The sequence below is a fragment of the Bidens hawaiensis genome, unplaced genomic scaffold (assembly GCF_021521415.1).
Source record: "Bidens hawaiensis isolate Kalapana, Puna unplaced genomic scaffold, B.hawaiensis_p1.1 tig00015556_1, whole genome shotgun sequence".
Taxonomy (NCBI): Eukaryota; Viridiplantae; Streptophyta; class Magnoliopsida; order Asterales; family Asteraceae; genus Bidens; species Bidens hawaiensis.
The window spans coordinates 169,368-195,914 of NW_027492394.1; the positions used below are offsets into that span (position 1 = coordinate 169,368).

Sequence of the window (26,547 nt, forward strand, 5' to 3'; positions counted from 1 at the left end):
ACTTATACATTGAACGTCTCCAAAGGCTTTCCAAATTATCATAAAGCTGCGATTAATGTTTGGGAGCGTCCTTCGTAAGACTATTTGTTATGGGTCATCTTCTTATTTTCTATCATTCGTTACGTATGCGTTATCTCAGTGTCAACTCGGTTTTTCTTCCATAATTCACCCTTATCAATCAACCAATGTTATGATTCATTCACTTCATTCATCATCATTCCATTTATTAAATAACAAAATAAAATAAAATAAAATAAAAACTAAAACAAAAAATTTGATTGGCTCTTTTCTCTACCATCCTTCAAAGGATGCGCATGACCGTGATCATTTGAGTCATTCCCAGCGTGGAGGAGATGGGTGCATCGTGGTGTTTAAATTGCTCAATTGCATGATTATTTTGCCACGTAGGACCCTTAAAGAGTCTCAAATAAACCATACCCCAAAGCCTATGAACATCTGAATAATAATAATAATAATAATAAATTAATAATAATAAATTAAACTTATATGTATAACACTAACAAAATACCTAAGTTTGTTACTAAATGAGCAAATGTCTATCACGGATTCATCGTTTCCTTGATAAAACAACGTGCTAAAAACATACCTAAGGCACTAAAAAAACATACCTAAGGCATTGTGTTATAAGATTTGTTATATAAAGTATGAAACAAATTAACAATTTTGCTGCATTAACGATGAGCTAAATAATAAATTTAATGTCTGATTAATTATAAGACTTCTTTTTGAGATAAAAGTAATAATTCGTAACAATTATAATCACTAGAAAATAATTCAATTCAATAATAATTCGTGTGAAAAATATCCCCCGTGCTCTCTACTTGGGTGGGGTCCGCACATACTTCCAAGTTCCGTCCTATCTATTTTCGCAACTCCAAATACATCGTATCAAATATTATTCTATTTAATATATAAATTTAATAAAGAAAAATACTATTATATTTAACTTAATAAATAGTTTAATAATAACCGAGATGGGAGCAAATGCTGGTGGTCATGGAGACTTGACCGTGGCATGCATTATGCATAATTGAGTTTAGCCAATGTAAGCCGACATATGACACATCATATTTGTATTTATATTAAGGTGTGCAACAATAAGTGCGTACGCATGTGCCCCAAGACCCACAACCCTTGATTCATACGTATCGCCACTTGTATAGCATCTATGTGTATCATGACTTCCATTTATTTTAAGTACTATTTAACAATAGTAAACTCTTTCCTATATGTGAAGATCAGGAGTGAGCGGGTTTCGTTAAGCTTTATAATGGCTATTAATAGGCTACATTTTCATGGTTTGTAACATCTTAAATTCTTAATGGTTAAGATTTAACCTTTTAAGAGACTGTTTGTTTACATCTGAATGGAACCATTCAGATGCAAACATCTGATTCATTCAGACTTCAGACTGTTTGATTTCAAACAGAAAAACATCTGAATAGTTAAAATTAGGTCAGAATCATTCAGACTTATTGTTGTTGCTGAATGAGACATATACTCATTCAGATTTGACTCATTCATATCTGAATGAACCAAACAGCCCATAAGTCTGAATGGTTTAGAGACTACCTATTAATGGTTATCTCTTAATCATTCAGACTTAAAACTACCCTTTAACAATTAAAATTATGAACCATTAAGATGTAGCCTCTTAATGACCTATAATAAATGGTATAAATTCAATTTTGTTGATTTCCAATTGTAATTCTCGATGTTTGTTGTTTTGTCTTTTTTTTTACCGTTTGTAGTCGGTGCCTCGTTGATTCTTGTGAGTTGTCCCTTTTCTCATTTAATATACTTGCACTTCAAAAAATAACTTTAACTATAATAGCAACTGATATATACCAATGGGGTAGTGATTTATTGGCAAAGACAAAGGTCGAGATTGTTTCTCTTCAGGTATGCTTTAGTTTAAATGTTTGGTGTAGTTAATTAAACCTTGGCCAAATTGATATCTGACCAAGTGTGTATATGTAGGATATGCGTGTAGTTGTGGTTAGATTTTGTTTAGATAACTAAAATATTTTCAATTGGAAAATTATTCTTAAAATTCAAGGCCATGATTGGTTGGTCATATAAATTATTTTTTGAATAAATTATATGTCTTTAACTGTTATTTCATAAAAATATATAAAATTTTCTTCCTATGTACATTACAAATATCGCATGTCAAAGTTTAAAAGTTTGAATTATAACCTGATCGTTTTGGCTTTCTAAAGTCAAATGCGATATGTTTTCCACCAACCTTAATGACAATTTTATTCTCAAATGTAACAATATTACAAGGTTTTACACAATTATCCAACTTTTCTTGAAAATAATTAATATTTATTTTTCTAACAAAGGGATACAAGCAATCAGATTGTTTTCATTCAATATGACATGATATGCCCTTTCTTCAAAAGAAAAGTTGCAGTTCATTGAAATAAGTAGTATGAAAATATAATATAAACAAAACAAATATCCTTGAACGAATTGTTTGTTGAACCACATAATTAGATCTATGTCCAAAGTGCAGGGTTTTTTCATTTTATATTTTTTCATGTTTAAAGGAAAATGGTGGTCAAAATGATGGAGATGCCCATGAAGTTAAATGATTAGGACACTTATAAGTTATATTCACCATCAAAATTACATTTTTTGAAACCTTCCCATGATGTGAAAACCTGATATGTTCATTTTTTGAGTTAGTTATTTTATATATCTACTTTGTGTAATGATTGCATTATGGGTATGGGTCCATTGGGTGTATATAGTGGACAAGTGATATAAGGATGCTAAGTATGCCAAGGGTAGTCTTCTATCAATCCTTCATACTACTTTAGATTGACTACCAAAATTTTACTTTTATATCATCCTTTGTAAATATTGTTTTGAGTTTTGCCATTTTAATCCACAGTAATAATGCGGTTTTGGTTCCTTATAATACAAGAACCCTGAAGTTCCTAACGTATATGGACGCGTGGCACCATGCGAGGTTAGTGTCTCAGTTGTTTTTTCATTCAAAATTTTCATGTCATTTGAATTTTAGTTTATCGTGTTTTAAAAGTTTTGGTGTACACAAGCACACTGGAGGGATTTACACCTATTTAGGATTTAGGGCATCGTTATTTTACGTTTCATGTTGATGTTTTTTTCTTCTTTTGAATAGTTTTCATTATGCATACAGGTACTTTATAAAGGGGAAGAGAAAAATGAAATTTTGCTCTAGGGCTATGTCCTATTCTATGTTTTCTTCCCCTGTTGTTACTAAATCCAGTTTATTATTATTAATTCAGATGAAGCAAGGGTCAAGAAAAATCAGCGCACTTGACAAGTTTTATCCTGTCATTGGGGTATAAATTGCCATTGTTTGTTATCCTACATCAATTGGTATTGTTTTATAAACATAATGACCATTGTGTTGTTTTCTTTTGTTTGTATAATTCCAGGATGAATATGAATATGCGGTTGAAGTATGTTTGATGGAGGAATTTCAAGTGTGGCCAACTCTTTATGTTTGGAGTGGGCTAAAATATAAGACTAAATACTGGACTTTTCAATACTCTCGCGAACATTTGGCGTGGAACGGATTTTTGGAATCTATATTTGATGTGTTTTTTATTAGAGATTATTTGTCTAGACAGATACTTGAATGATTTTCATTGTGGTTTTGTGTTTCTTTTAATGAAGTTGGTCATCATTTTACTCATAAGTGAAACAAGTAGGTTGAAAGTAGTATATTTGTTTAGAATTTATAGAAAATTAGTTTTGCTATTATGACATCAAACTACCTGTCCACCGGACGGGTATAAAACTAATTAACTTGGTTGGGGCAGTTTTAAAGGTGATTTCTAAGGCTCTTGCTAATAGATTAAAGTTAGTTATCAACTCGGTAATCTCGGAAAATCAAACTGCCTTTCTTAATGAGAGGTCAATCATAGATGGCCCGCTAATCATAAACGAGATTATTTCTTGGCTAAAGAAAAAGAAGTTGAAAGGGTTGTTATTTAAGATAGACTTTGAAAATGCCTATGATCATTTAAACTGGTCATTTCTCGTCTCGGTTATGGAAAGGATGGGGTTTCCTTTGTTATGGCGGGATTGGATCAAGTGCATTGTCTCTTCGGCAAGATCGTCGGTTCTGGTTAACGGGTCTCCTACGTTCGAGTTTAAGTGTGGTAGAGGGATCAGACAAGGCGACCCTATCTCCCCCTTTCTTTTTATTATTGGAATGGAGGTTTTATCAGTGTTATTTCAAAATACTTGTGATCAGGGGCTATTTCACGGGATACAATTGCCTAACAATGGACCTCTCATCTCTAATTTATTATTCGCGGATGACGCCCTTATTATGGGAGATTGGTCTTATTGTAACGTTAAGAATTTGGGGAGAATCTTAAGAATTTTTCACGTTATTTCAGGTTTGAAAATAAACTTGGCCAAGTCTAGTCTGACTGGTGTAGAGGTTAATGATAGGGAGGCTTGCCATTTTGCCTCTCTTCTACATTGTAAAGTGGGTTCGAATCCTTTTAGTCACCTGTGAGTCAAGGTGGGAGCTAATATGAATCATATTAATAACTGGCAATCGGTGGTAGATGTTTTTGATGCGAGATTAGCAGGATGGAAGGCGAGCTCTTTATCTATGGGAGGCCGGTTAACACTGGTTAAATCCGTACTCGAGAGTATTCCTACTTATTATTTTTCCATGTACAAGGCCCCGACAAAGATTATTGAGAAATTGGAAGCAATGAGAAGAAATTTTTTATGGGGGAGCTCAGATAATAGAAGAAAAACTAATTGGGTGGCTTGGGACCGAATCACTAGGTCTAAGAAGGATGGTGGTTTGGGCTTAAGTCCGCTGAAGGATGTTAATACAGCTTTACTTGCCAAGTGGTGGTGGAGATACAAAGTGGAAGAGAAAAAGATGTGGAGAAAAGTTATCGACGCCCTCCATTATACTCCCCGCACGTGGCCAGCCCTTCCATATAATAAACGTTTGACCGGAACTTGGGCCTCTATAGCCAAACTAGAGAATTTTCTCATGTCTACAAATTTGTCTCTCTGTTGTGCCATTAAAGGTACAGTGGGGAATTGGAAAAGAATAAGGTTTTGGCTTGACACATGGTTGGAAGAAAAACCTCTTAAAAGATGTTTATCCTAATCTTTTTAAGTGTGAGTTGGCAAAGGGCTGTTTTGTAGAGGACCCGTGCAAATTAAACGGTGATGTGTCAGAAATCAAATGGGAGTGGAATCGGTCGAGATGGTCGCAGGAAGCGAAAGCAGAGTTGTTAACTTTGGCCCAAAGCGTCGGGCAAGTCAGGATTCAAGATAAACATGATAGGTGGTTCTGGTTAGGGGAAAAGGATGGCGTGTTCACCGTAGCGGCGGTTAAGAAGTTATTGTCTTCTCATGGGGAGATAAATGGGTCAGAAATTTACAGTTGGAATAGTTGGATCCCCCTTAAGGTAAACTTGTTCGGATGGCAATGCCTTATTAACCGATTGACTACTTCGGTCGAGCTCGTAAAAAGGAAGATTATTCCGGTTAGCCATGGGTGTCCCTTATGCGGTTGTGAATCGGAGACTAGTGAACACTTGTTTACTTCCTGTTACGTGACTACTTTGGTGTGGCAACACATAAGAAGCTGGTGCAAGATCCCGCCAATCTTCGTTTTTTTCTTTGAAAGACGTTTTCGAGGTTCACAAGTATGCTCCTATTCTCAGTAGCCGGAAAAGAAGCATCCAAGCCATTGTGTTGGTCGCGTGTTGGTGTATTTGGCAAGCAGGGAATAAACTTATCTTTGAGCAAGAGAAAGTGGATGTTCATAAGATCGTGGGCCAAATCAAATCTCTTAGCTTTCTTTGGATAAAAGCGCGTTCGAGGAATGTGGGGATAGATTGGAGTAAGTGGTTGGAGTTTAATGTGTAATTTGTTGTTTTCTTCGGTGTTGTGTTTTTAGCCTTGCTAGTGGCTTGCTAGCGGGTGGTTTTGCTTAATGAAATTTGCCGTTCAAAAAAAAATATGTTCATAGGTAATTAGGTGTATAATTAGAGTCGGGAAACTAAGCTGGCGGTGGGGTCACCCCATTAAAACATTGGAGATATAGTTTGCAAACTCATTACCACTTTTGATTCTACCATATCTAACACAATCTTAAATGCTCCATTATTTGTCTCCTTTTTGTGGGGCCTCTCTTGCACTTGCATCATTCATCGTTCATGTTGGGTATCATCTCTTACCTAACAAAATAAAAACATTGCATATAAATTCTTTAATTATTTTAAGATAAAATAAATTAATAATTTCGATCATATTAATTAGGGGAAATTATCAAAATAAACATGTTTGATCAAGAATTTATCAAAATAGACATGTCTATTTTAGCCTACATCTCTCCAATCATTGGTTTTTTATCAATAAGCAACTGACACGTCACCGAGCCGCCTTAGCCGCCACTTTATGGGCACAAAATTTTATGAAAAGTACATTTAGCCAATAGAAATTCGACACGTGTCAAATGCGGCTAAACTTAGCCTACATTTATGGTTATTTAGCCGGCATCTTTGACTCTTAGCCGGCTTTGGGATACATGTCTATATAGTTAGCCGGCTCCAAATATTCCTTCTTAGCCGGCTCCAACTCGGCTTGTAGGCTAAGGCTTCACTTAGCCACCTTCTTTTATTCATTTAGCCGTCTAATTTTAGTCGCCAAAATTAAATAATTTACCAAACTTACCAGCTCTATTAAATATTTAGCCGGCTTCACTTAGCCGGTGTAAAATTAGCCCCCAAAATTAAATATATTTACCTACTCAGTTAATTAACATCGTGGGCCGGATGTTACATAAAAAACCGGCTAAGTAAAGCCTACAATCTGATCTGAGTAAACGACGACGTTAACAAACATACCTTTTTAAAATATGAGGATCTTGTGATAAGAAAGTAAAAAAGTTTGAGATGGTGAAGATGGTTTTATAAGATGTAGTGAATATGGTTGTATAGTTTTATAAAAATGGTTGGTGAAAAATTAAATTTGGGTTGGTAAATGTATTTAAATCTGATGGCTAAAACATGCCGACTAGGAGAAAAAAATGACGGCTAAGCGAAGCCGGCTAAATAATTAATTGAGTAAGTAAAAATATTTAATTTTGGGAGCTAAATTTACACCGGCTAAGAAGAAGGCTAAGTGAAGCCGGCTAAATATTTAATAGAGCTGGTAAGTTTGGTAAAATATTCAATTTTGGCGGCTAAAATTAGACGGCTAAATGAAAAAAAGAAAGCGGCTAAGTGAAGCCTTAGCCTGCAAGCCGAGTTGGAGCCGGCTAAGAAGGAATATTTGGAGCCGGCTAATTATATAGACACGTATCCCAAAGCCAGCTAAGAGTCAAAGATGCCAGCTAAATAGCCATATATGTAGGCTATATGTAGCCGCATTTGACACGTGTCGAATTTCTATTGGCTAAAGGTACTTTTCATAAAATTCTGTGCCCATAAAGTGGCGGCTAAGGCTTAGCCGCCTTAGCCGGCTTCGGTGACTTGTTAGTTGTTTATTGGTCAAAAAACCAATGATTGAAGAGATGTAGGTTAAAATAGACATGTCTATTTTGGTAAATTCTTGGTCAAACATGTTTATTTTGGTAATTTTCCCTATTAATTAGCATGTTACTTACTTGAATAAAGAACATGAACACAGAGACTTCATAAACCAGCCTTATATTAATTAAAAAAAGCCCTACTTGTTTAGTACTTAATTACTTATTTTGACACCAATGGTATTCCAAAGTGGAGAAAGAGTAGGTGATTATGATTTTGGAGATACGGTCCATCCTACTCAGCAACCTCTAAGTTGTAGATATAAAGATAATTGTACCATCATGTCATTAGGGCCCACTAAAAGTTGATTAATTTGTGGGAACTTTGCCTATATAAACAAATCCTCTTTCCTCAATACTCATTCCATTTCTCATATTCTCACCTTATTTGTTCCTTTTTCTTCTCTCATTCTATCCACTCTTTGATTTGCTTGATGGCTTCCTTGATCCAAGAAAATTGGGCACCCATCAATGATCAATATGATTTTGATAATTTAGAATCCCTAGAAATCGATGACACCCTTTTAATGTCGATACTCGATGAACCACACGTTGAAGGAGAGTGTGATAACGAGAGATTATCGATTGTAATCCGATCTTTAGAAGCTGAGATTAGTCCAATTGTAATTGATGATCGTGATATGAGTTTGGAGCTTGAATGGAATGCTGATTGGGAAAATTCTAATCAGATATTAACTAGTCAGAATTATTTAAAATCGCATGATATAGAATATAATTGGATGGAGATGGATGATATGTACATCCAAAGTTATGAAGATGAGATGGGTGGTATAATAGAGTTTGGAGGAGTTAAAGATTATTCCCATATTTCTTATGGAAATAACATTGAGGAGCATGGTTACGGTGCTTTGTGGCAAGAAATTAACTAACCAATGCTCTTAGAAGGTGTAGCAGTCCATATACTTTAATTTATGGCACCTTTTTTGTAAATCAACTTGTAATGTTTGTGGATTTCAAATAGCCCATTCACTTGACCAATTAATTATAAACCCAAAATAAATTTTAATCAGCATGTTTGTCAACTGATTTTTGCCTTCTATCAGAAACTATAGACGTAAATATTGATGTCAATTTCTTAAAAAAATATAGCAATCGTCTTGTTATTGACTTATTTATTGCGTGGTTCAAATTGAAACTTTACTTTGTGACGACCCAACCGATGCTAAGCATCAAGTGGGAATGACACCTACCTTTCACGTTTATTTTATGTTTATAGTCATTTTATATGGGCGCTATGGTTGTCAATGAGTATATTAATTTTGACGTATTGATAAGTCTATGAAAAAAGAAAATAGTTTATTGTTAAAACATTCAAGTAAATCATGAATCATCACAAAATTGAAACAACTTATTTTAAAACATAAAAAAATATAAGATCTACAAAGAAAGTTATTAGTTGAAACTAGAACTCAAGTATTAAAATGCTCAAATATATTTTTTCAAGATATAAATATTAACTTTTTTATTTTATAGATATAAGACTTTACGTTATTGGCATGGTGGAGGGGCAAAGTGGGCCCCCAAGGGGCATTAAACCATAGCATTATATTATAAGTTGAGGCTTAGATGCCCCCGGTGCTTATGTGGCTCTGACGTGACAATATGAAAGGGCATCGATGCCCCTCATTATAAAGGATAGTCTAACGACTAATAGGGGTATTAATTAATTAACCCGAAGTAATTATGATGTGGTGGAGCCAAGAATTAAAATGACACGAAGAATACAAGAATCATTTTTAAATAATAAAAAGCCTAATAATAATAATTACAAGTCCTCAAAAACTTCAAACTTAGAGGAAAACCTAAATAGAAAACATAATTCAAAAAGAAGAGATGAACAAGAAATTAAAAAGAAAATAAATGGATAGACAAAATTCAAATTCAAGTAATGGATAGGGGAATCGGGGATTATCATTAACATCAAATTAGCCATTTTAAAGTAGGGACTACTTCATAAAATAGTAACCAACTTTGAAAGTTGTTTCAATCAAGTCACTGATATAAACTTTTGTTCCAACCATGTCACTGAACTTTCATTTTTGTTCCAATCCTAGATATTTTACCTGGATAGCAGGTAATCTAGTTTTTTTTTTTTAATTTTTCAATGTTTTTACTTTGCATAATAACTTTTAAAGGTTGCGAAAATTAGTAAAAATGCGAAATATAATTTTAAAATTACGAAAATTTGCAAAAAAAGTTCAGAATATTGAGGTTCGGGTTAGAACGGGTCAAGGTCGGAACGGGTCAAAACGGGTTTCGGGTCAGTTTTTTTTTGAACCAACGAATCAGCGTGTTTTCAACACGTTACAACTCGTTTTAACAGCAAAAGCTCGTTTAAGCGATTTTTCAGTTCGTTTCAGCACCTAACAACTTGTTTAAGAGATTTTTAAGTTCGTTTCAGCACGAAACAGCTCGTTTAAGCGATTTTTCAGTTCGTTTCAGCACGTAACAGCTCGTTTAAGCGATGTTTCAGTTCGTTTCAGCACCTAACAGCTCGTTTAAGCGATTTTTAAGTTCGTTTCAGCATCTAACAGCTCGTTTAAGCGACTTTTAAGTTCATTTCAGCACCTAACAGCTCGTTTAAGCGATTTTTAAGTTCGTTTCAGCACCTAACAGCTCGTTTAAGCGATTTTTAAGTTCGTTTCAGCACCTAACAGCTCGTTTAAGCGGTTTTTAAGTTCATTTCAGTTTTTCTAACCAACGAATCAGCATGTTTTCAACACGTTACAACTCGTTTTAAGCGATTTTTAAGTTCGTTTCAGCACCTAACATTGAAACGAATTGAAAAATCTCTTAAACGAGCTGTTAAGTGCTGAAACGAACTTAAAAGTCGCTTAAACGAGCTATTAGGTGCTGAAATGAACATAAAAATCTTTTAACGAGCTGTTAAGTGCCGAAACGAACTTAAAATTGTTTAAACGAGCTGTTAAGTGCTGAAACGAACTTAAAATCACCTAAACGAGCTGTTAAGTGCTGAAACGAACTAAAAAATCGCTTAAACGAGCTGTTAAGTGCTGAAACGAACTGAAAAATCGCTTAAACAAGCTGCTAAGTGCTGAAACGAACTTAAAAATCGCTTAAACGAGCTGTTAGGTGCTGAAACGAACTTAAAAATCGCTTAAACAAGCTGTTAGGTGCTGAAACGAACTTAAAAATCGCTTAAACGAGCTGTTAGGTGCTGAAACGGTTTGAAAAATCGATCAGAAGAACTTAAAAATCGCTTAAACGAGCTGTTAGGTGCTGAAAGAACTGGAACATCACTTAAATGAGCTGTTAAGTGCTTAAATGAACTTAAAAATCGCTTAAACGAGCTATTTGGTGCTGAAACGAACTTAAAAATCGCTTAAACGAGCTGTTAGGTGTTGAAACGAACTGAAAAATCACTTAAACGAGCTTTTGCTGTTAAAATGAGTTGTAGCGTGTAGAAAACACGCTGATTCGTTGGTTCAAAAAAAAATGACCCGAAACCCGTTTTGACCCGTTCCGACCTTGACCCGTTCTAACCCGGACCTCAATTTTCCGAACTTTTTTTTGCAAATTTTTGAAATTTTAAAATTATATTTCGCATTTTTCTAATTTTCACAACCTTTAAAAGTTATTATGCAAAGTAAAAACATTGAAAAATTAAAAAAAAACATAGATTACCTGCTATCCAGGTAAAATATTTAGGATTGGAACAAAAATGAAAGTTCAGTGACCTGATTGAAACAAAAGTTTGTATCAGTGACTTGATTGAAATAATTTTCAAAGTTGGTTACTATTCTATGGAGTAATCCCTTTTAAAATTTATATAATTTGATTTATGGTTTGAAGAATCAGGTATACCAGTTGAATTCAATCTGATGGAATTTAAAATTAACTATGGGTAACAAGATTAAATTTATCCAGTTCGAAACACAAACTATGAAATCAAACGTCTTGGCCAGATGTCTTCTCCTTCCAACCTAACCAACCTAGCTAGTTTGATTTACCATTTTAGGTACTTCGTACGGGGTGACCCAATGCCAAAAGGTCACCGCCAGCTAGCCCAACTTAACTGTATGGAGATCTTAACCGCCTCCAAGTTATCTCCAGTTTCGAGAAAACCCACCTGCACAAAAACCCGCTGATGATAAAACCTGGACGCTTTCAGAATCGAACTGAAATTCACAAAATTACAGTCTTTATTTATTAAGCCACCTATATCCCTCTTAAAACGGTATAAGTTATAACCGACTAATATAAAACAAACCAACCATCCAAACAAATAAAAATAAAAAAAAGAAAATTAATAAAGACCACACGTACCATTAAAAGAAAAGGAGAAAATGACATCAAAATGCTAGTGATTTACATTTACCCAATTGGGCTTTGCCATAAAAGTCAAATAAGTTGGGCCCCAATGGTAATCGATATAGCACAAACCGAGTAAACATCCACGTGTCGTTATCCAATTAGTGAAGCTCGATTGGAATTATCTGTTCTATTTCATATATTTATATAATATTTAATATTAATATTAATATTAATATTAATATTTATGCTCGTAATGTTTTAAGATCAAAACCTATATGAACACCTGATCAGAATCAACTAAAACCCTAAAATTCCTTTAAATCATGAGTGAACCAGCAAAGGATGATCAGCAGCTACCGCCTCATCAGTACGGAACCTTCCAAGGCGTTAATACCTATCGTCCGCCGCCGCAGCCACCGGTGATCGGTTTTCCTCAGCCTGTGCCTCCTCATGGTGCTTCCGGTGGTCCTTCGGTCAACCATTATGTCCACGGTTATCAAGCTGTTCCAGGTATGATTTAATGTTCAAATTAATATTAATCAACTTATTGTTGATCATGAATAGATCTGTTTCGAATTCGTGTGGTTTATGACGCTAATGTGGATGATTAGACTGTTGAGTTGGACAATTTAATTATTGCAGCTTCTTATCTAGGGTTTATTACAGATTTTAGAAGTTCGGTAAACGAACCGAACAAAAGTTATTGTTTGTGTCCGTTTGTTAAGGAAATGAACTTGCTCGTGAACGGTTAATGAACACAAACAATGTTATATTTGATTTGGCTAACGGAGAAGGTCAGTGTCAACGGTTTCATATGTTCATTTTACATTTAAGTTAGTCACAAAATGCTCGTGTATATTTTTTATAGTTAATAATTTTGCTTTAATTTATATGATAACATTAGAAAATATTAACAATCTTTAATGAACAAACATCAACGAGCATAAACGAACACAATTGAATGATCATAGTATCTGTTCGTGTTTGTTCATGTAGTTAATCGAACACAATTTCTTGTTCAGGTTCGTCCTTTATTAAATAAACGAACCTAAACAAACTTCCCGCCAAACAGTTCACCGAACGTGCAGTTCGTTTACAGCCCTAGTGTTTAGTGTCCGATGCCGTTTCTTCTGCAAATTTGTGTCGAATTGTTTGTTTTTCTCTTAAGATATACGCATCTATGTTTGCTATAGTTAATCTCCCTCTGAATCCTTAAATCGTTGTATGAAAACTTTATGAGATCACTTTCAACAAATTTATCTAGCTTTAATCCAATTTTTCTCCAATTATTATCAACTTACAAAACATATATGTTGAATTTGTTATAAATAATAAGCTATGTTTTGGTATGGTGTTCTAGGTTATGCGATTGTAGAAGGAAGACCTATAAGACAGAGGCGCCTTCCATGTTGTGGTATAGGTGTAGGGTGGTTCTTGTAAGTTTTTATTGGTTTATCAGTTCTATAATATAACAGACTTATGATAATGATTAATGGTTTATAATCTCTATAAAGGTTCATTATTGGTTTCTTTTTGGCTGCAATCCCCTGGTATATTGGAGCATTCGTTCTATTGTGTGCTCGATATGATCACCGCGAGAAACCTGGATTTATCGCTTGCCTAATTGCTGTAAGACAACATTCCCACTTTATGTTATGCAAAAGTTTAAAGTTTGATGATGAATAATGTGTAATTTGTTTTCTTGTATCGAAGGCTATTCTTGGAACGATTGCTGTAATTCTTGGTGTCACGAGTGATGACTGGTACTGGGATTGATGACGTGCCAGCCATGTGGGCAGGTGAAGGCAGGTGTACAGGCCTAAGAAGTGGATTGATGCATATATGAAATCAATTCAGTTAAGTTGAATGGTGGTTTAAGTTTTTGATGTTAAATCACTTTCAGTTTATCATTATTTATTATTATTATTTTTTTAGTTTTTATAAATTGCAGTATATATAGAACTATCAGATGACTTATGACTATAACTGTATGGATGTATAAATTTTATCCTTAATCTATATCTTTTGGAAAGTGTTTTTTTGGTTCATTAATTGATCATCTGTAATCTCAGCATAGTGGGACATTTAACTCGATTGGTCGTTTGTTTAAATACACATGTTCGTGCGCTATAGAGCCTAAAAGAAGGAAACATCACTGAAAGGTTAAAATACATGTTATGATGATGCTCGACTGAATAATAATCTTATAAAAGCAACCGTAGTGCAACATGCTTGCACGAAAAACACAAATTCACAAAATAAGATGAAAGAAATCAAAATTTTGTGACTGTACCAAGTACACTTTACCAAAAATCCAAGACTCCACAAATTAAGCCTAACAAGCATCTCTATCCGACATCATGGTAAACAACGATAGTTTGGTAATTCTAAAGCCGTGAGTTTTTGTAAGTAATCACATATCCAAATACATGTCTCATTATCAAACCTCATGTGTTTCGGGTTATCCCGTCAGGCTCATATTCTTTTGTTAATTCCTAGACGCAATCCAACACCATAGTTTATGTTAAATTACAAATTTACCTCAAATGTTCCCCCCCTCCCTTCCTCTTAAATTAGTTCTGTATTTTGATGTGGAATGATAAGAAAAGATCAACCAAAACAAATTTGAAGCAATGGATTTGATCAATGCAAACTACAAAGAACCACAAGCTAAAACTTCTCATAAACCTTAAAAAGGCGATTATTAAGATATCCCTATTCAATTTGTGAGCAAATATGTTTATAAAATCAAATAAAAACTTCTATAATCTTCCATGCCAATCATCTACGCATACTGGCAGCCTCCATAACCTGCAAAACAAGTATAAAAGTATGAAATAAACTTCATATTAGAGACCAGAATGAGTAAATTTTTTATACAGATCAAAACAGACTTACTTGGGTCACTAAGTGTAAGGAGACCGGAGTTTTTAAAATTACAGTTCCAAGTGTTTCTTCCTTTTGACTGGAAATACAAGTTCATGGCTACAGATGCATGGTTGATTGCATTATCCGGAGAATAGCAAGGACCGCCCTGTTGAAGACGACAACAATCCACTTGTGAGCATGCAAAGTTGATATTTTCTAAAAGAATCGCCTGGCTCGATGAGGGTTTAGCCACACACCATGTTTTCTGCAACCCAATAATAAAAGAATGGTTAACTTTACTTAAACATTATGCACAATATTCTATCATGCATGTTCTTGATCGGATTTGAATAAAACAGTAAAAATGCATCAAGATTGTGTCAAGAAGCCATTTTTGGTTAATCTTATGAGGAATCTTGATTTTAATTACCTGTGCATGAACGAATCTCAGTGTCCCAACTGTGGAAAAAGAAGAAAGATTAATATGCAAGCAAGATTTATCATGAAATGCTAAATTCAATAAAATATTCGGTGAGTTCCCATAATGCATGCTCGATTTATGGAAATTTTGCATAATTTTGTCGAAAATGAGTTAATTTTAAATCATTTGATGATAAATCATCGGTATAAAAGATAGAAACCTTTGTGTTTTGGAGTTGTGAGTACTGAATATATAATACTGTGTTTTAGATTTTGTCTGGTAGCAGTTGAAGTCGCAACTAAGATGCGACTTCAACTACTTCAAGATACGATGAACGTTCATTGTATCGGTTTTATGAACTTCGAAAACACAGACCTAGAACCGAAAACAAAATCCCATTTATTATAATTTTGAAATTAAATATTGAAAAATAAAAAAATTCTGGATATATGCTTTGTAAGTGAGCTATGCATTGTGGAGTAAGGGCAAGAAGGTAAATTGATCACCTGAAAGGAAGCACAGCATGATGAGGGAAACATAAGCAGATAGTTTCCCAGCCATTGATATTATGATGTTAGATCTTCTGGTTTGTTGTTTTTGTGAGGAAGCAAAAGGTGGTATTTAATGGGAGTCTTGAGGAAGCAAAAATAAAATGGAAAAAGATAAAGTGTTTTAAAGATTTCAGTTACTTAACTTTACAGCTCAGTTTTGCTTTCCATTGATATGTAACATGCATAAAACTGATGATTTTGGTTATAATTATAAAAATGATATTGGTGTGAGTACATTTTAATTGTATCTATTGTTTTAAAGATGATAAATAAGACGGTTATGTAACTACTAACCTTATTTATTCCCGTCTCGTTTTATATTAAAATGTATTAACGAGAATACGCTGTATTTAATTAGCCTTGAAGGAAGATATATATGGAAGTAATGAAAGAACTCAAGAAGTGATGAGATGTCAAATACCAAGGAGGATCGAGTTAGATCTAGCTTTGGATTTCATGTATTTTATAAAGAAAAAAGAGATTGAGGTACTTTTGGTCATGTGAGTTAGGAAATCTAAAAGAAGTGCATATGCCATGAGACTTCTACATCAAACTTCGAACATTGTACTTAAATAATACCAATTAGAAAGTAAAATCAAATGCAATTCTGAATGTAAAAATGTCATATATAAAAACATCAAGAAGTATATTTAACTATTACATCTACTTCTAAATTTTTCAACATATGTTCACTGAAATTTTATATTCAAGTTGTTATAAATCATCCTCGCTTCTTTTCTATTAACTTATTTCACTATAAGAATTTTGTTTCACTTAATATGATACTGATTGTGATTCTCGTTTCACTAATATTGGCAGTGATCACCACTTTATCTTTAGTTCTTTAGGTTATGTGTAGCGGAGGGCTACAAAATAGGGGGATTTCGACACGTGACGCCACGTCAGCAGATGGACTATTTTCATTTTAGGGATGTAGTGGTGTTGTAGCCTAAAAATCGCCCCACCTATATTTGATCGCCACGTCAGCAAATTCATCACACAAGCCGGCGACAAGTTCATGCCCCCCCCCTACCGCCTAATATCGCCTGAATTTGGGGATTTGTTGTCCCACTACGCATTGTCTTACACTATCATTAGCAATGATCACCACTCCTTACAAGCCACATACAAATAACTGTCACAAGATTTACAATAAAGTGTACTTTTTTTTGTCTGCTAGAGTACTAGAATATTAGATATTTGTATCTTGATATTTTTCTTCATTATAGGATATGAGACAGTTTAAAGATCACTTGTAGAAAAGATAAATAGATAAATATGAGATTTTTGAATTCCAAGGTGCCATTTGTCCAAGAAAACATTTTTCTATAATGAAACGCAACTATATTCACCAAAATCACAAGATGGAAAGATATTTTATCTCTCTTTACATCAATGTTTTAAAAACCGGTATTTTACTTGTATCAAATTGGACTAAAAAATAATACAACCGGTTGAACCGGGTTATACCGGGAGGTTCAACCGGTTAAATAGTTTACCTTATAATTTTCTATAAACGTAACTTTAATTCAAAAATAACTCAAAACTAAATGATTCCATAAAATAAATAATAATTTAAAAGTTAATCTATTTAAATAAAATAGTGAAAAGACACTCAATTTAAAAAAAATAGTTCTAAAGTTTACACGTTTGAATGTTATTTATTGGGTTAAAAGTAATTTTGAAAAAATATGGGCCACAAAAATCAAAAGTTTCTCGGACTTAAAACCGGTTTACATGTAAAAACCGGTATTTTAGACAAAAACCGTCGGTACGATGTTCTAGCAAACCGGTGAAAAATACCGGACTCAATATACTGGTCTATTGTGCGAAATCCGGTTTAACCGGCCAGTTTAAACCGGTATTTAAAACACTGCTTTACATTTATTTCTTTCAAAATTATTTGGTCAATTCCTTACCAGGAAAAAAAAATGTTTATTTTATTGAACCATCTGTAGTGGGCCCATCTTTCTTGTTAAAAATCTACGCACCCAAAAACTTACTGCATACCCTCTCACCGCATCATCTAAACTATCAAACGGGTTGACAAGTAGTAATATAGTTATAAACTTGTTAATTAAGTTGATATGTGATAAAAAAAAAACATATTAAATGAGTAACAATTTATTAGGTCGACATGTTTAATTAATATGTTAAACATGTTGACACGAGCATGCTCAATTTATATAACAGTCAACCGAAACCTAATTAACATTCGTCCTTTTATAAAACGCTCGAAAGTCTACATCGGCATACAGTAGCATCACTGCCAGTCCCCACTGCCAAACTTTTAAAAACCATAATTTCAAATTTAAAAATCCACATCCACATATATTAAATCCATGGGACCCTTGCATTACATTACATTGCATCTAGTTGAAATGGATAAGGAGTGTTGTGTTGATTAAACTACATCAAACTTGTTTTCTACTGATCATTCAACAACTCTCAACAAAAGATATGCTAGGAGAAGTTGCAGCAGCTATTCCCAGATCACTTTGGCCACTTCATCCTCACCGAAAACTCGAATACTCAAATCCAATCTCAGTTTCAGTCCCAACAATTCGAACCCGGTTTCCACAAGCAGTTAGAACTTTCTCCCTGCAAAAATATACCAATGCCCGCCTTCGTACCTTCTCGGTTAACGCTGCGGCTGCTTCTTCAGGTTTGATCAATGTTTTCTCATGTACTAAGTTGGTTGCCAAGTGAGCTGAAACTGTAACTAATGACTGATCATTGTTTGTTGTGTGTTTATTTATTTACAGTAGGAAATGCAGACTATGCTGAAGAACCAGCTACAAATGTGAAGTTTCAGACATCATTGGATCTTCCTGGTTTCTCAACTTCGTTATCTTTGATCGGAACAGGTTAAAACTTTTAACATGAAATCCCACATGCACATTGACTCAATCTATGATTTCCTGTGTAGAAAAATTGGATTTTAATAATCACAACTTAATGCAGTTGACCGATAATAATCCAAATTTTGAAAATAGCGGTCACTGGTCCCAACTTTCACACTATTTGTTTTCAATGAACCTCATTTAAAAAAAACTTAACAAAGTTAAGTTTTTTCCAAATTTCAAATTTATGTTTTAGGGCTTTTGATCGGAATGAGAATACAAATCAATTGATGTAAAACTTAACTCGAAACGGCGCTTCAAACAGCTTGATTTTTGTTAATTAAAAGTTTAAACACCGGAATTGAAGCATCCTTTAGTCGTTTGGAGGTAAGTCTTACATCAATCGACTCGTATCCTCATTTTGATCAAAAACCCAAAAATATCAGTTTGAAATTTGGAAAAAACTTAACATCGTTAAGTTTTTTTTAACGGATGTCTAATGAAAACAAATAGTGTGAAAGTTGGGACCGGTGACAACTATTTTCAAAGTTGTGATTAATATCGGCCAACTGAATTAAGTTGGGAATATTAAAATCCAATTTGCCTTTTTTGTATTTCGGTAAACGAGCCAAGCTAGATTGGGCCCGGCTCCTTTTGGGGGGACCGGAGACGCAGTGGCAAAGCTTGAATGGTTGGATACTAGGACTCTAGGAGAGCAATGTGAGGTGAATTGGGTAGGAATGTAGGAATATGAGGTGTAACAAATTTAATCCCTAGTGGGTTGAGTTAGGTAGGGGTTAAGCTAGGTGGGTGTCGCATCCTTTTTAGGTTGAATTGAGTAGAATTAGGATGAAATAGTAGGCACAATATTACTATGTCAAAGTGTGGGTGGTCCTGACTATTGAGTTGTTAGTTAGCCCCCCACCAACCTTACAGGCTTATGTTTATCTTAACAAACTGAAATGTTGGGCGTAACCTCAAATCGTAAAACCTTGAGCCAACTTGTGGCTCGTCGAACTAGTTTGTTTATTTAAATATAATGATTATATATATTTAAAAATACTGGTAAACACAAAAAATGTATAACTAGTTAGTTAAATGAGCCTAAAGTGTGAGCCAACAAGCTGCATAACGTGCGAGTCAACGGGCGTGGCTTGTTTGTGAACCAAGCCTAGCTGGCTCTGCTTGTTTACAAACAAGCCGATTTCAAGCCATGTTTTTAAATTCTTTTTGGAGCTAGATTCTAGCGAGCAATGTGCTTTTCGAGCGGTTCTATTTCTCTGTTTTGCACAAATTTAACACACACTCGACATGTATCTACAGGATTTCGGGAGAAAGTGTTTGCGATAATCGGTGTTAAGGTTTATGCGGCTGGTTTATACTTAAACCCGAATATCTTGGACAAGCTAAACCCCTGGAAAGGACGAACAGCACCTGAAATCGAGCAAGATTCTACATTGTTTGACTTAATTTATAAAGGTAATCACACATTGCTCAACAATTAATAATGATCAAGAACTTAAAAGACCGATATGGTTACATAATTTGATTTATTTCTCATGAACTTGCAGCTCCTTTGGAGAAATCATTGCAAATCGTTTTGGTTAGAGATATCGATGGGAAAACGTTCTGGGATGCTCTAGACGAGGCCGTATCACCCAGAATCAAATCACCAAATTCCATTGATAAAACAGCTCTGTCCGCATTTCGTGGTATCTTTCAAAATCGACCGTTAAAGAAAAAGACTTTCATTTTTTTGACATGGGTTGATCTTTCCAAAATGCTGGTTAGTTTGATCTTATTATTTGGTGTTTGGATCATCTAGTATTGCATGATCATTTTTAAAACGCACATTCAAACGCTCCCTACATGTTATTCTGTTATTGCGGGATTTACAGGTTCATATATCTAGTGGCGGGTTTCCATCGGCTGTAGAAGCTACGATTGAGTCAGAAAACGTGACGGCTTCTCTCTTTGATGTATTTTTTGGGCGTGCACCGGTTTCTCCTACGTTAAAATCTTCAGCAAGCAACAGCTTGGCTTCGTTTCTTAACTAAAATTAAGTTGTCGGTTATGGGTATGAGTATGAGTATCATTTAGCACGGCTTTGTTTTGTGAATCGAGTTCTTTTTTTCCTTTTTTTTAATGGTTTCTTGAATAAAAGTAAGCATCTTTATGCTCATGAATGTTTCCAGACAATAGTTGTGATTTGTGATCTAGAATATGTGGTTTTGATCATACTAGGTGGTCTGGTTTGATCTTTATCGGTATCTTTTAACACTTCAAACATGTTTGGTCTTTTTTATGGTTGTTTCTAGGTACATTATTAATGTTATAATAGATTTTTTTTAAGTCAATTTTATTGAAAACCAAAAACTAGCAAGAAACTAGCCAAACCAAACACCAAAACACCCGCATTAATGTTATAATAGATACATGAACGAATTCATTTAAAGTATTTTCTAATAAGCAACCGGATAGGTTAAATCTTCAAAAGTTAGTCAATGCTATTTTAAAAAGGATTTTATAATAAGCAAGCAGATAAGTTTAATTGTCAAAAGTTGACTTCTAATACATACAATTTACAAAGTCATCTTATTTAATATTTGATATGATGTAGATTATTAACATTATTTATTTATAATGACAGGCACACACACATAATAATAAGCAAACATACGGTGATGTTTGTGAAAATATAGAACAAAGAAATCTCAACCTAATTAATTAAAACAGGGCTTATCTCTATCATGTTGTAATGAATTTCATGCGGCTGATCCTATGGAAGGATAACCTAGCCATTACTATTGCAACTCGAGCCGCTGTAATGGATTTCATGTAGCAGATTAGCCGGGCATTCTTCATTGGATTATCATTTTAAGTTTCTATTAACTTTTTCATCGAAAAATCCCGTCATTTTCCCGCATCAACATAAACATTAAAAAAGAGTAAAGAAACTTGACATGTTAAGTAGTTGTTGGAATTGATCTGCCCAAGACACATATTAGAGTTGATGTGGCTAGTACGTATTGATCCAAGTCGGGTCATACCAAATAACAAGCTAGACAAACACCACGATAATTATTATTAGATATGATCTAAATAATGATTATCAACACTTATAATATTTGGAAAATGGTTTTCTAAATATTTGCATTTGTGTGTTAAATAAATTATATGGATAATTTATATTTTGAGAGATGTTATTTAAATTGGTTAAATAACATATTACATATTACTTATGATATGTTTTATAACATAAGTATTATAAGTAAATAGTTGTAAGTAATTAAAAAAGGATTTGAAATTTGGGTGGGAAAATTCCTCCCTCTTCTCTCTCATCCTTTTATTTCTTTCAAGACATGCATGGTCATCCATTGGGAGATAATTATTCTTGGGTGAATAATATCTACACCTTCTCTCTCACACACATCTTCTCTCTTTTCTCCCTCTGTTGAGCCGTGAACAAAGAAGAAGAATAAGAACAAAGGTTGTTCTTGCAAGTGTTAAGGATCCTAGCAACCAAGGTGTTTGTTGGAGCTCGTTGGGTATACAGGCTTGAGGTTTCCTCCATTGGAAGCTAGCCGTTCATATCCTTCATCCTCTCTATTTTTCGGACTTGAAGGTAGTATGCTAAACACCCTATGGTTGTTTTTGATAGCATGTACTTTGTATATGGATCCGGGCATTGGGTTAATCTATATAAAATCGGTTTTATATTTATTAAACTAACAAGATTTAAAACTTTATTATCCGCTGCGTTTTTACATATAATGGGTTATATGGACTTTGATAATCTTGTTAAAACCCAACAATGGCATCAAGAGCCGCTTATACGGATACATGCTTCATGGATCTAAAATTTTCGGGTTTTATGGTGTGGTTCACCATATGGCCGAAAGGTTTTGGGTTTTTGGTTACCCCTTGGTTCCTCAAGATTATACTTCACATGCATGTGGTAATCTTGAAGAAATAAGTCATTTGGATGATTAATATTTTGTTTGGACAAAACCCCAAACTTTCGGTTTTGTTCCTCTTGGCCGAAAGTTTTGTGGGTAAGAGGGGAACCATTTTGGTCTTCTAAGACCTTGCATATTTGGATGTGCATTTGGATTTTCATAACCTAGCCATGACCTTTGGATGTATGTTTGTGTTGTGATTTGTTCGGTTTATTCAATATGGTTGTAATATTCATTTATTTGGGTTTGTAATCTATTTATTCATTTCATATTGGTTTGTAATAATAAGTAGGTTAGTTGTATTTCTTTTACTAGAGAAAAATGTATTAGGATATGTTTTTTTGTAAAAGAAGAAGCAACAAAGTTACGGTTTTGGTTTTGGGCCTTAATGGACTTCATAGTCCAAGATGAGATTTTAGCCCAATGGCTAAAGCCCAAACTTGGAGGCCCATGGAAGCTAGGAGCTGAAGTTGGAGCCCAATTGGAAGCCCAAATAAAGTGGAAGAGTCACAACACAAGGTGGACACTTGAAGCATATGGATGCGGGATCAAGTGGGAGTTCACCGACACATGCCTTTTGTCATTCTCGTCCCTTATGAGAGACCTTTTGACACACTTGTTTCGGTCGACAAGTGTTGTCTGTTTAGGTGGCTATGGTTATGGATATGTGATAATATTTTATGCTTGTATGGTTGATTTATATTTATTGTTTTATCATGTTTGGATGTTAACAATTAAAATCGACAATTAGCATAAAAGTGACTCCTTTGAAATTATTAAGTGATAAAATTGGTTTTATTAACTATTAATGATTTCATAATAAAATGGGTTTTATTTAAAGGAATTTGAAAATTTGTTTTCAAAGGTACCATACATTTGAATGCATGCAATTGGAAAGTACATTATATAGTTTTCCAATCTAGAATTTTGAAAACTAAAATCCCTTTTAAAACAAGTTAAACACCATCCTTTTATATGACACTTAAGTCACTTGTAGACTTGATGTGGAATAGGGTCACCTAACCACATTCAAGAAAACTTGTGATCTTGAGGTGGTTTTACAATACTTGTGGGATTAAGGGTCACCTAACCACTTGTATGTGTAAACTCACACGTGTGTGTAAGTATGACGACTTGATTTGAAACCATGTGAATAGGGTCACCGGCACATGGCGTTCAAAGGTGTTGATGGGATTAAACGTGCCAACTAAACATATAATGTTTAACCGATCCCATAAAACTAGAAGTTGCAAAGGGTTGTAATTGTCAAACGTTGACTATCTTGTTAATTTGAATAGTAGGATAAGGGTCACCTAACTACTATTTGAATGAAACGTTGGATTCTAGATATTAATAATTAATTGTCTTGGAGACATTAAAGGGTATTAAAGATTAAAATTTATTGATATCGAAAATACTAAATTGAACTTTGTTAAATATTTTTATAGATGGCCGCAAACAATCCACAGAACGCTATTATCCCTCACGTGCATAATCTATCACTTAGATCCATTCTGGATAAGGATCGTCTAAACTTTAACAACTTTATGGACTGGTATCGAAGCTTGAGAATTGTTCTCAAGCAAGAGAAGAAGTCCTATATATTAGACGATCCTATTCTCGATGAACCCAACGTTAATGACTTGGATACCTATGCGGATTGGTTGAAATACACCGAGGATTCGGTGCAAGTTTCTTGCCTCATGTTGGGAACAATGATTCCTGAGATCCAAAAGGATTTCGAGAATCATGGGGCGTATGACATGATCACCCAACTTAAGGAAATGTTCCTTACTCAAGCTAGGGTGGAGCGCTTCGAAACGGTTCGAGCACTTCATGCATGTCATATGGAAGAAACCCAATCCGTATCATCTTATGTGCTTAAGATGAAAAGCCACATTAATCGGCATGAACGGCTTAACTGTCCCGTCTCAAAAGAGTTAGCCATGGATTTGATCCTGAACGGCCTAACTAAAAGGTTTGAGACATTCGTCATGAACTGCAACATGAACGGATGGGACAAAAGCATTGGTGAGCTTCACGCAATGCTTAAGACAACCGAAGCCGACATGGGTTAAAAGGTTTTACCCGTTCTCACGATCAATGAGGGTGGCTTGAAGAAGAGGCATCACCTGGAACCTAAGGCAAAGGTTGCTATTGGTAAGGGGCAAGTCAAGAAAGGGTTCAAGGGAAAGGCAAAGGCGGAACCCAAACCTAAGAAGCTAAAGGTTAGCTCTGAGGATCCGTGTTTTGGTTGTGGAGAGGTAGGCCATTGGATGACAAATTGTCCAACCTATCTCAAGGAGTTGAAAGCTAAGAGGGATGTGGGGCAAACCTCAGGTACAACTTTCATGATCCATATTGATATTAATATTATTTCTTTTAACACATGGGTATTGGATACCGGATGTGGAACTCATATATGCAATTCATTGCAGGGGTTTAAAAGAATACATGATTTCAAGAAAGGAGATATAAGTCTCTTCATTGGCAATGGAGCAATGGTTGACGTCCAGGCCCGAGGAGATTATGTTTTAAAGCTTCCAAATGGTTTGGAAGTTCTTTTGAAAAACATTTTGTATGCTCCTAGTTTGACTAGGAACATTATCTCCGTTTCTCTTTTAAGACAATTTGGTTATGATTTCAAGTTTGTAGATAATGGGTTTTATGTTTTCATGAATGATGTCTTTTATTTTAAAGCAATGCCGTTTAATGGCATTTATGAATTGGTTCATGATGATACATCCATTGATAACTCGTTGTACCAAGCTAGCACCAAAAGACTCAAATTGGATTTGAGTAAAACTTTTCTTTGGCATTGTCGCCTTGGTCACATAAACAAGGATCGCATTCATACACTTCAAAAGAATGGTCTTTTGAAATCAAGTAATGATTCATTTGATGAATGTGAATCTTGTTTATTGGAAAAGATGACCAATGAGCCCTTTAGTGGAACTAATGAAAGGGCGAAAGACTTATTGGGTATCATACATTCGGATGTATGTGGTCCTTTTAGGACAATGACAAGGAATGGTGAAAGATACTTCATTACCTTTACCGACGATTATAGTCGCTATGGGTATGTGTTCTTGTTAAGACACAAAAATGAAACCTTTGAAATGTTCAAAGTCTTCCAAAATGAAGTACAAAATCAACTTAACAAAACAATCAAAGTACTTCGATCCGATAGAGGAGGTGAATACCTCAATGATGCATTTCTAGATCATCTAAGGAGTTGTGGGATTGTCTCACAACTTACTCCACCTGGAACACCACAACATAATGGTGTGTATAAAAGAATGAATCGAACCTTATTGGATATGGTTCGATCCATGATGGCTAGAAGCACATTACCTCTATCATTTTGGGGTTTCGCACTGATCTCTGCTGCCCGTATTTTAAATATGGCACCAACCAAGAAAGTGGAAATGACACATTTTGAAATATGGCATGGAAAGGTTCCATCGTTATCATATTTAAAGGTATGGGGCTGTGAGGCTTATGTTAAGATCTACACCCCTGATAAACTTGAAATCCGTTCCACTAAGTGTATCTTTGTAGGATATCCCGAAGATTCAATGGGATATTATTTATACAATCCAAATGAGCATAAAGTGTTTATAGCTCGCAAGGCTAAGTTCTTAGAAAGAAGGTTCCTTATGGAAGGAACTAATAGAACTATGGAACTCGAGGAGGATCGAGAACCACAAGCCGATACACGTTTGGTTGACACTAGTAATCAACAAGAGGTTGTTGATGATGATCAAATGGTTGATCAACCCACACAAAACGTTCGCAAATCTGGTAGAACTAGCACTCCACCTGAAAGATATGGATTTTTCACGGATGGATGCTATGTGGTAGATTCTGATGAACCAACCACATACCGAGATGCACTGTCACAATCTAATTGTGATAAATGGCTGGAAGCCATGAACGTTGAGATGCAATCCATGCATGACAACCAAGTATGGGACCTGGTTGTTCCCCCTCTAAATTCCAAACTGGTTGG

General features: G+C 34.7%; 3 protein-coding genes across 3 annotated transcripts; 2 read left to right on the forward strand and 1 right to left on the reverse strand.

Moving 5' to 3' along the window:
* The first annotated feature begins 12,183 nt into the window (after positions 1 to 12,183).
* LOC143549394 (large ribosomal subunit protein eL20z-like) lies at positions 12,184 to 13,941 on the forward strand. Its single transcript, XM_077040294.1, has 4 exons — positions 12,184 to 12,403; positions 13,254 to 13,329; positions 13,408 to 13,522; positions 13,607 to 13,941. The coding sequence occupies exons 1-4, from the start codon at positions 12,217 to 12,219 to the stop codon at positions 13,667 to 13,669; spliced, it is 441 nt and encodes a 146-aa protein (XP_076896409.1). The 5' UTR covers positions 12,184 to 12,216; the 3' UTR covers positions 13,670 to 13,941.
* A 560-nt stretch (positions 13,942 to 14,501) lies between these two features.
* Positions 14,502 to 15,916, reverse strand: LOC143549395 (major pollen allergen Ole e 10-like). The gene is made up of 4 exons (XM_077040295.1): positions 15,689 to 15,916; positions 15,192 to 15,220; positions 14,792 to 15,026; positions 14,502 to 14,704 (listed from the first exon to the last, which is right to left on the reverse strand). The coding sequence occupies exons 1-4, from the start codon at positions 15,741 to 15,743 to the stop codon at positions 14,679 to 14,681; spliced, it is 345 nt and encodes a 114-aa protein (XP_076896410.1). The 5' UTR covers positions 15,744 to 15,916; the 3' UTR covers positions 14,502 to 14,678.
* A 2,239-nt stretch (positions 15,917 to 18,155) lies between these two features.
* On the forward strand, positions 18,156 to 20,702 carry LOC143549396 (fatty-acid-binding protein 3, chloroplastic-like). Its single transcript, XM_077040296.1, has 5 exons — positions 18,156 to 18,398; positions 18,499 to 18,600; positions 19,900 to 20,055; positions 20,148 to 20,362; positions 20,475 to 20,702. Exons 1-5 carry the CDS (start codon positions 18,194 to 18,196, stop codon positions 20,631 to 20,633), a joined length of 837 nt encoding a protein of 278 aa, XP_076896411.1. The 5' UTR covers positions 18,156 to 18,193; the 3' UTR covers positions 20,634 to 20,702.
* The last annotated feature ends 5,845 nt before the right edge of the window (positions 20,703 to 26,547 follow it).

Coding starts and splice junctions, on each gene's coding strand:
- LOC143549394 (XM_077040294.1), top strand. CDS start 12,217: ATGAGTGAACCAGCAAAGGATGATCAGCAGCTACCGCCTCATCAGTAC. Junction 12,404..13,253: donor CGGTTATCAAGCTGTTCCAG/GTATGATTTAAT, acceptor ATGGTGTTCTAG/GTTATGCGATTGTAGAAGGA. Junction 13,330..13,407: donor ATAGGTGTAGGGTGGTTCTT/GTAAGTTTTTAT, acceptor ATCTCTATAAAG/GTTCATTATTGGTTTCTTTT.
- LOC143549395 (XM_077040295.1), bottom strand. CDS start 15,743: ATGGCTGGGAAACTATCTGCTTATGTTTCCCTCATCATGCTGTGCTTC. Junction 15,221..15,688: donor CATGCTGTGCTTCCTTTCAG/GTGATCAATTTA, acceptor CTTTTTCCACAG/TTGGGACACTGAGATTCGTT. Junction 14,705..14,791: donor CCTTACACTTAGTGACCCAA/GTAAGTCTGTTT, acceptor CTTGTTTTGCAG/GTTATGGAGGCTGCCAGTAT.
- LOC143549396 (XM_077040296.1), top strand. CDS start 18,194: ATGCTAGGAGAAGTTGCAGCAGCTATTCCCAGATCACTTTGGCCACTT. Junction 18,399..18,498: donor CGCTGCGGCTGCTTCTTCAG/GTTTGATCAATG, acceptor ATTTATTTACAG/TAGGAAATGCAGACTATGCT. Junction 20,056..20,147: donor GTTTGACTTAATTTATAAAG/GTAATCACACAT, acceptor ATGAACTTGCAG/CTCCTTTGGAGAAATCATTG.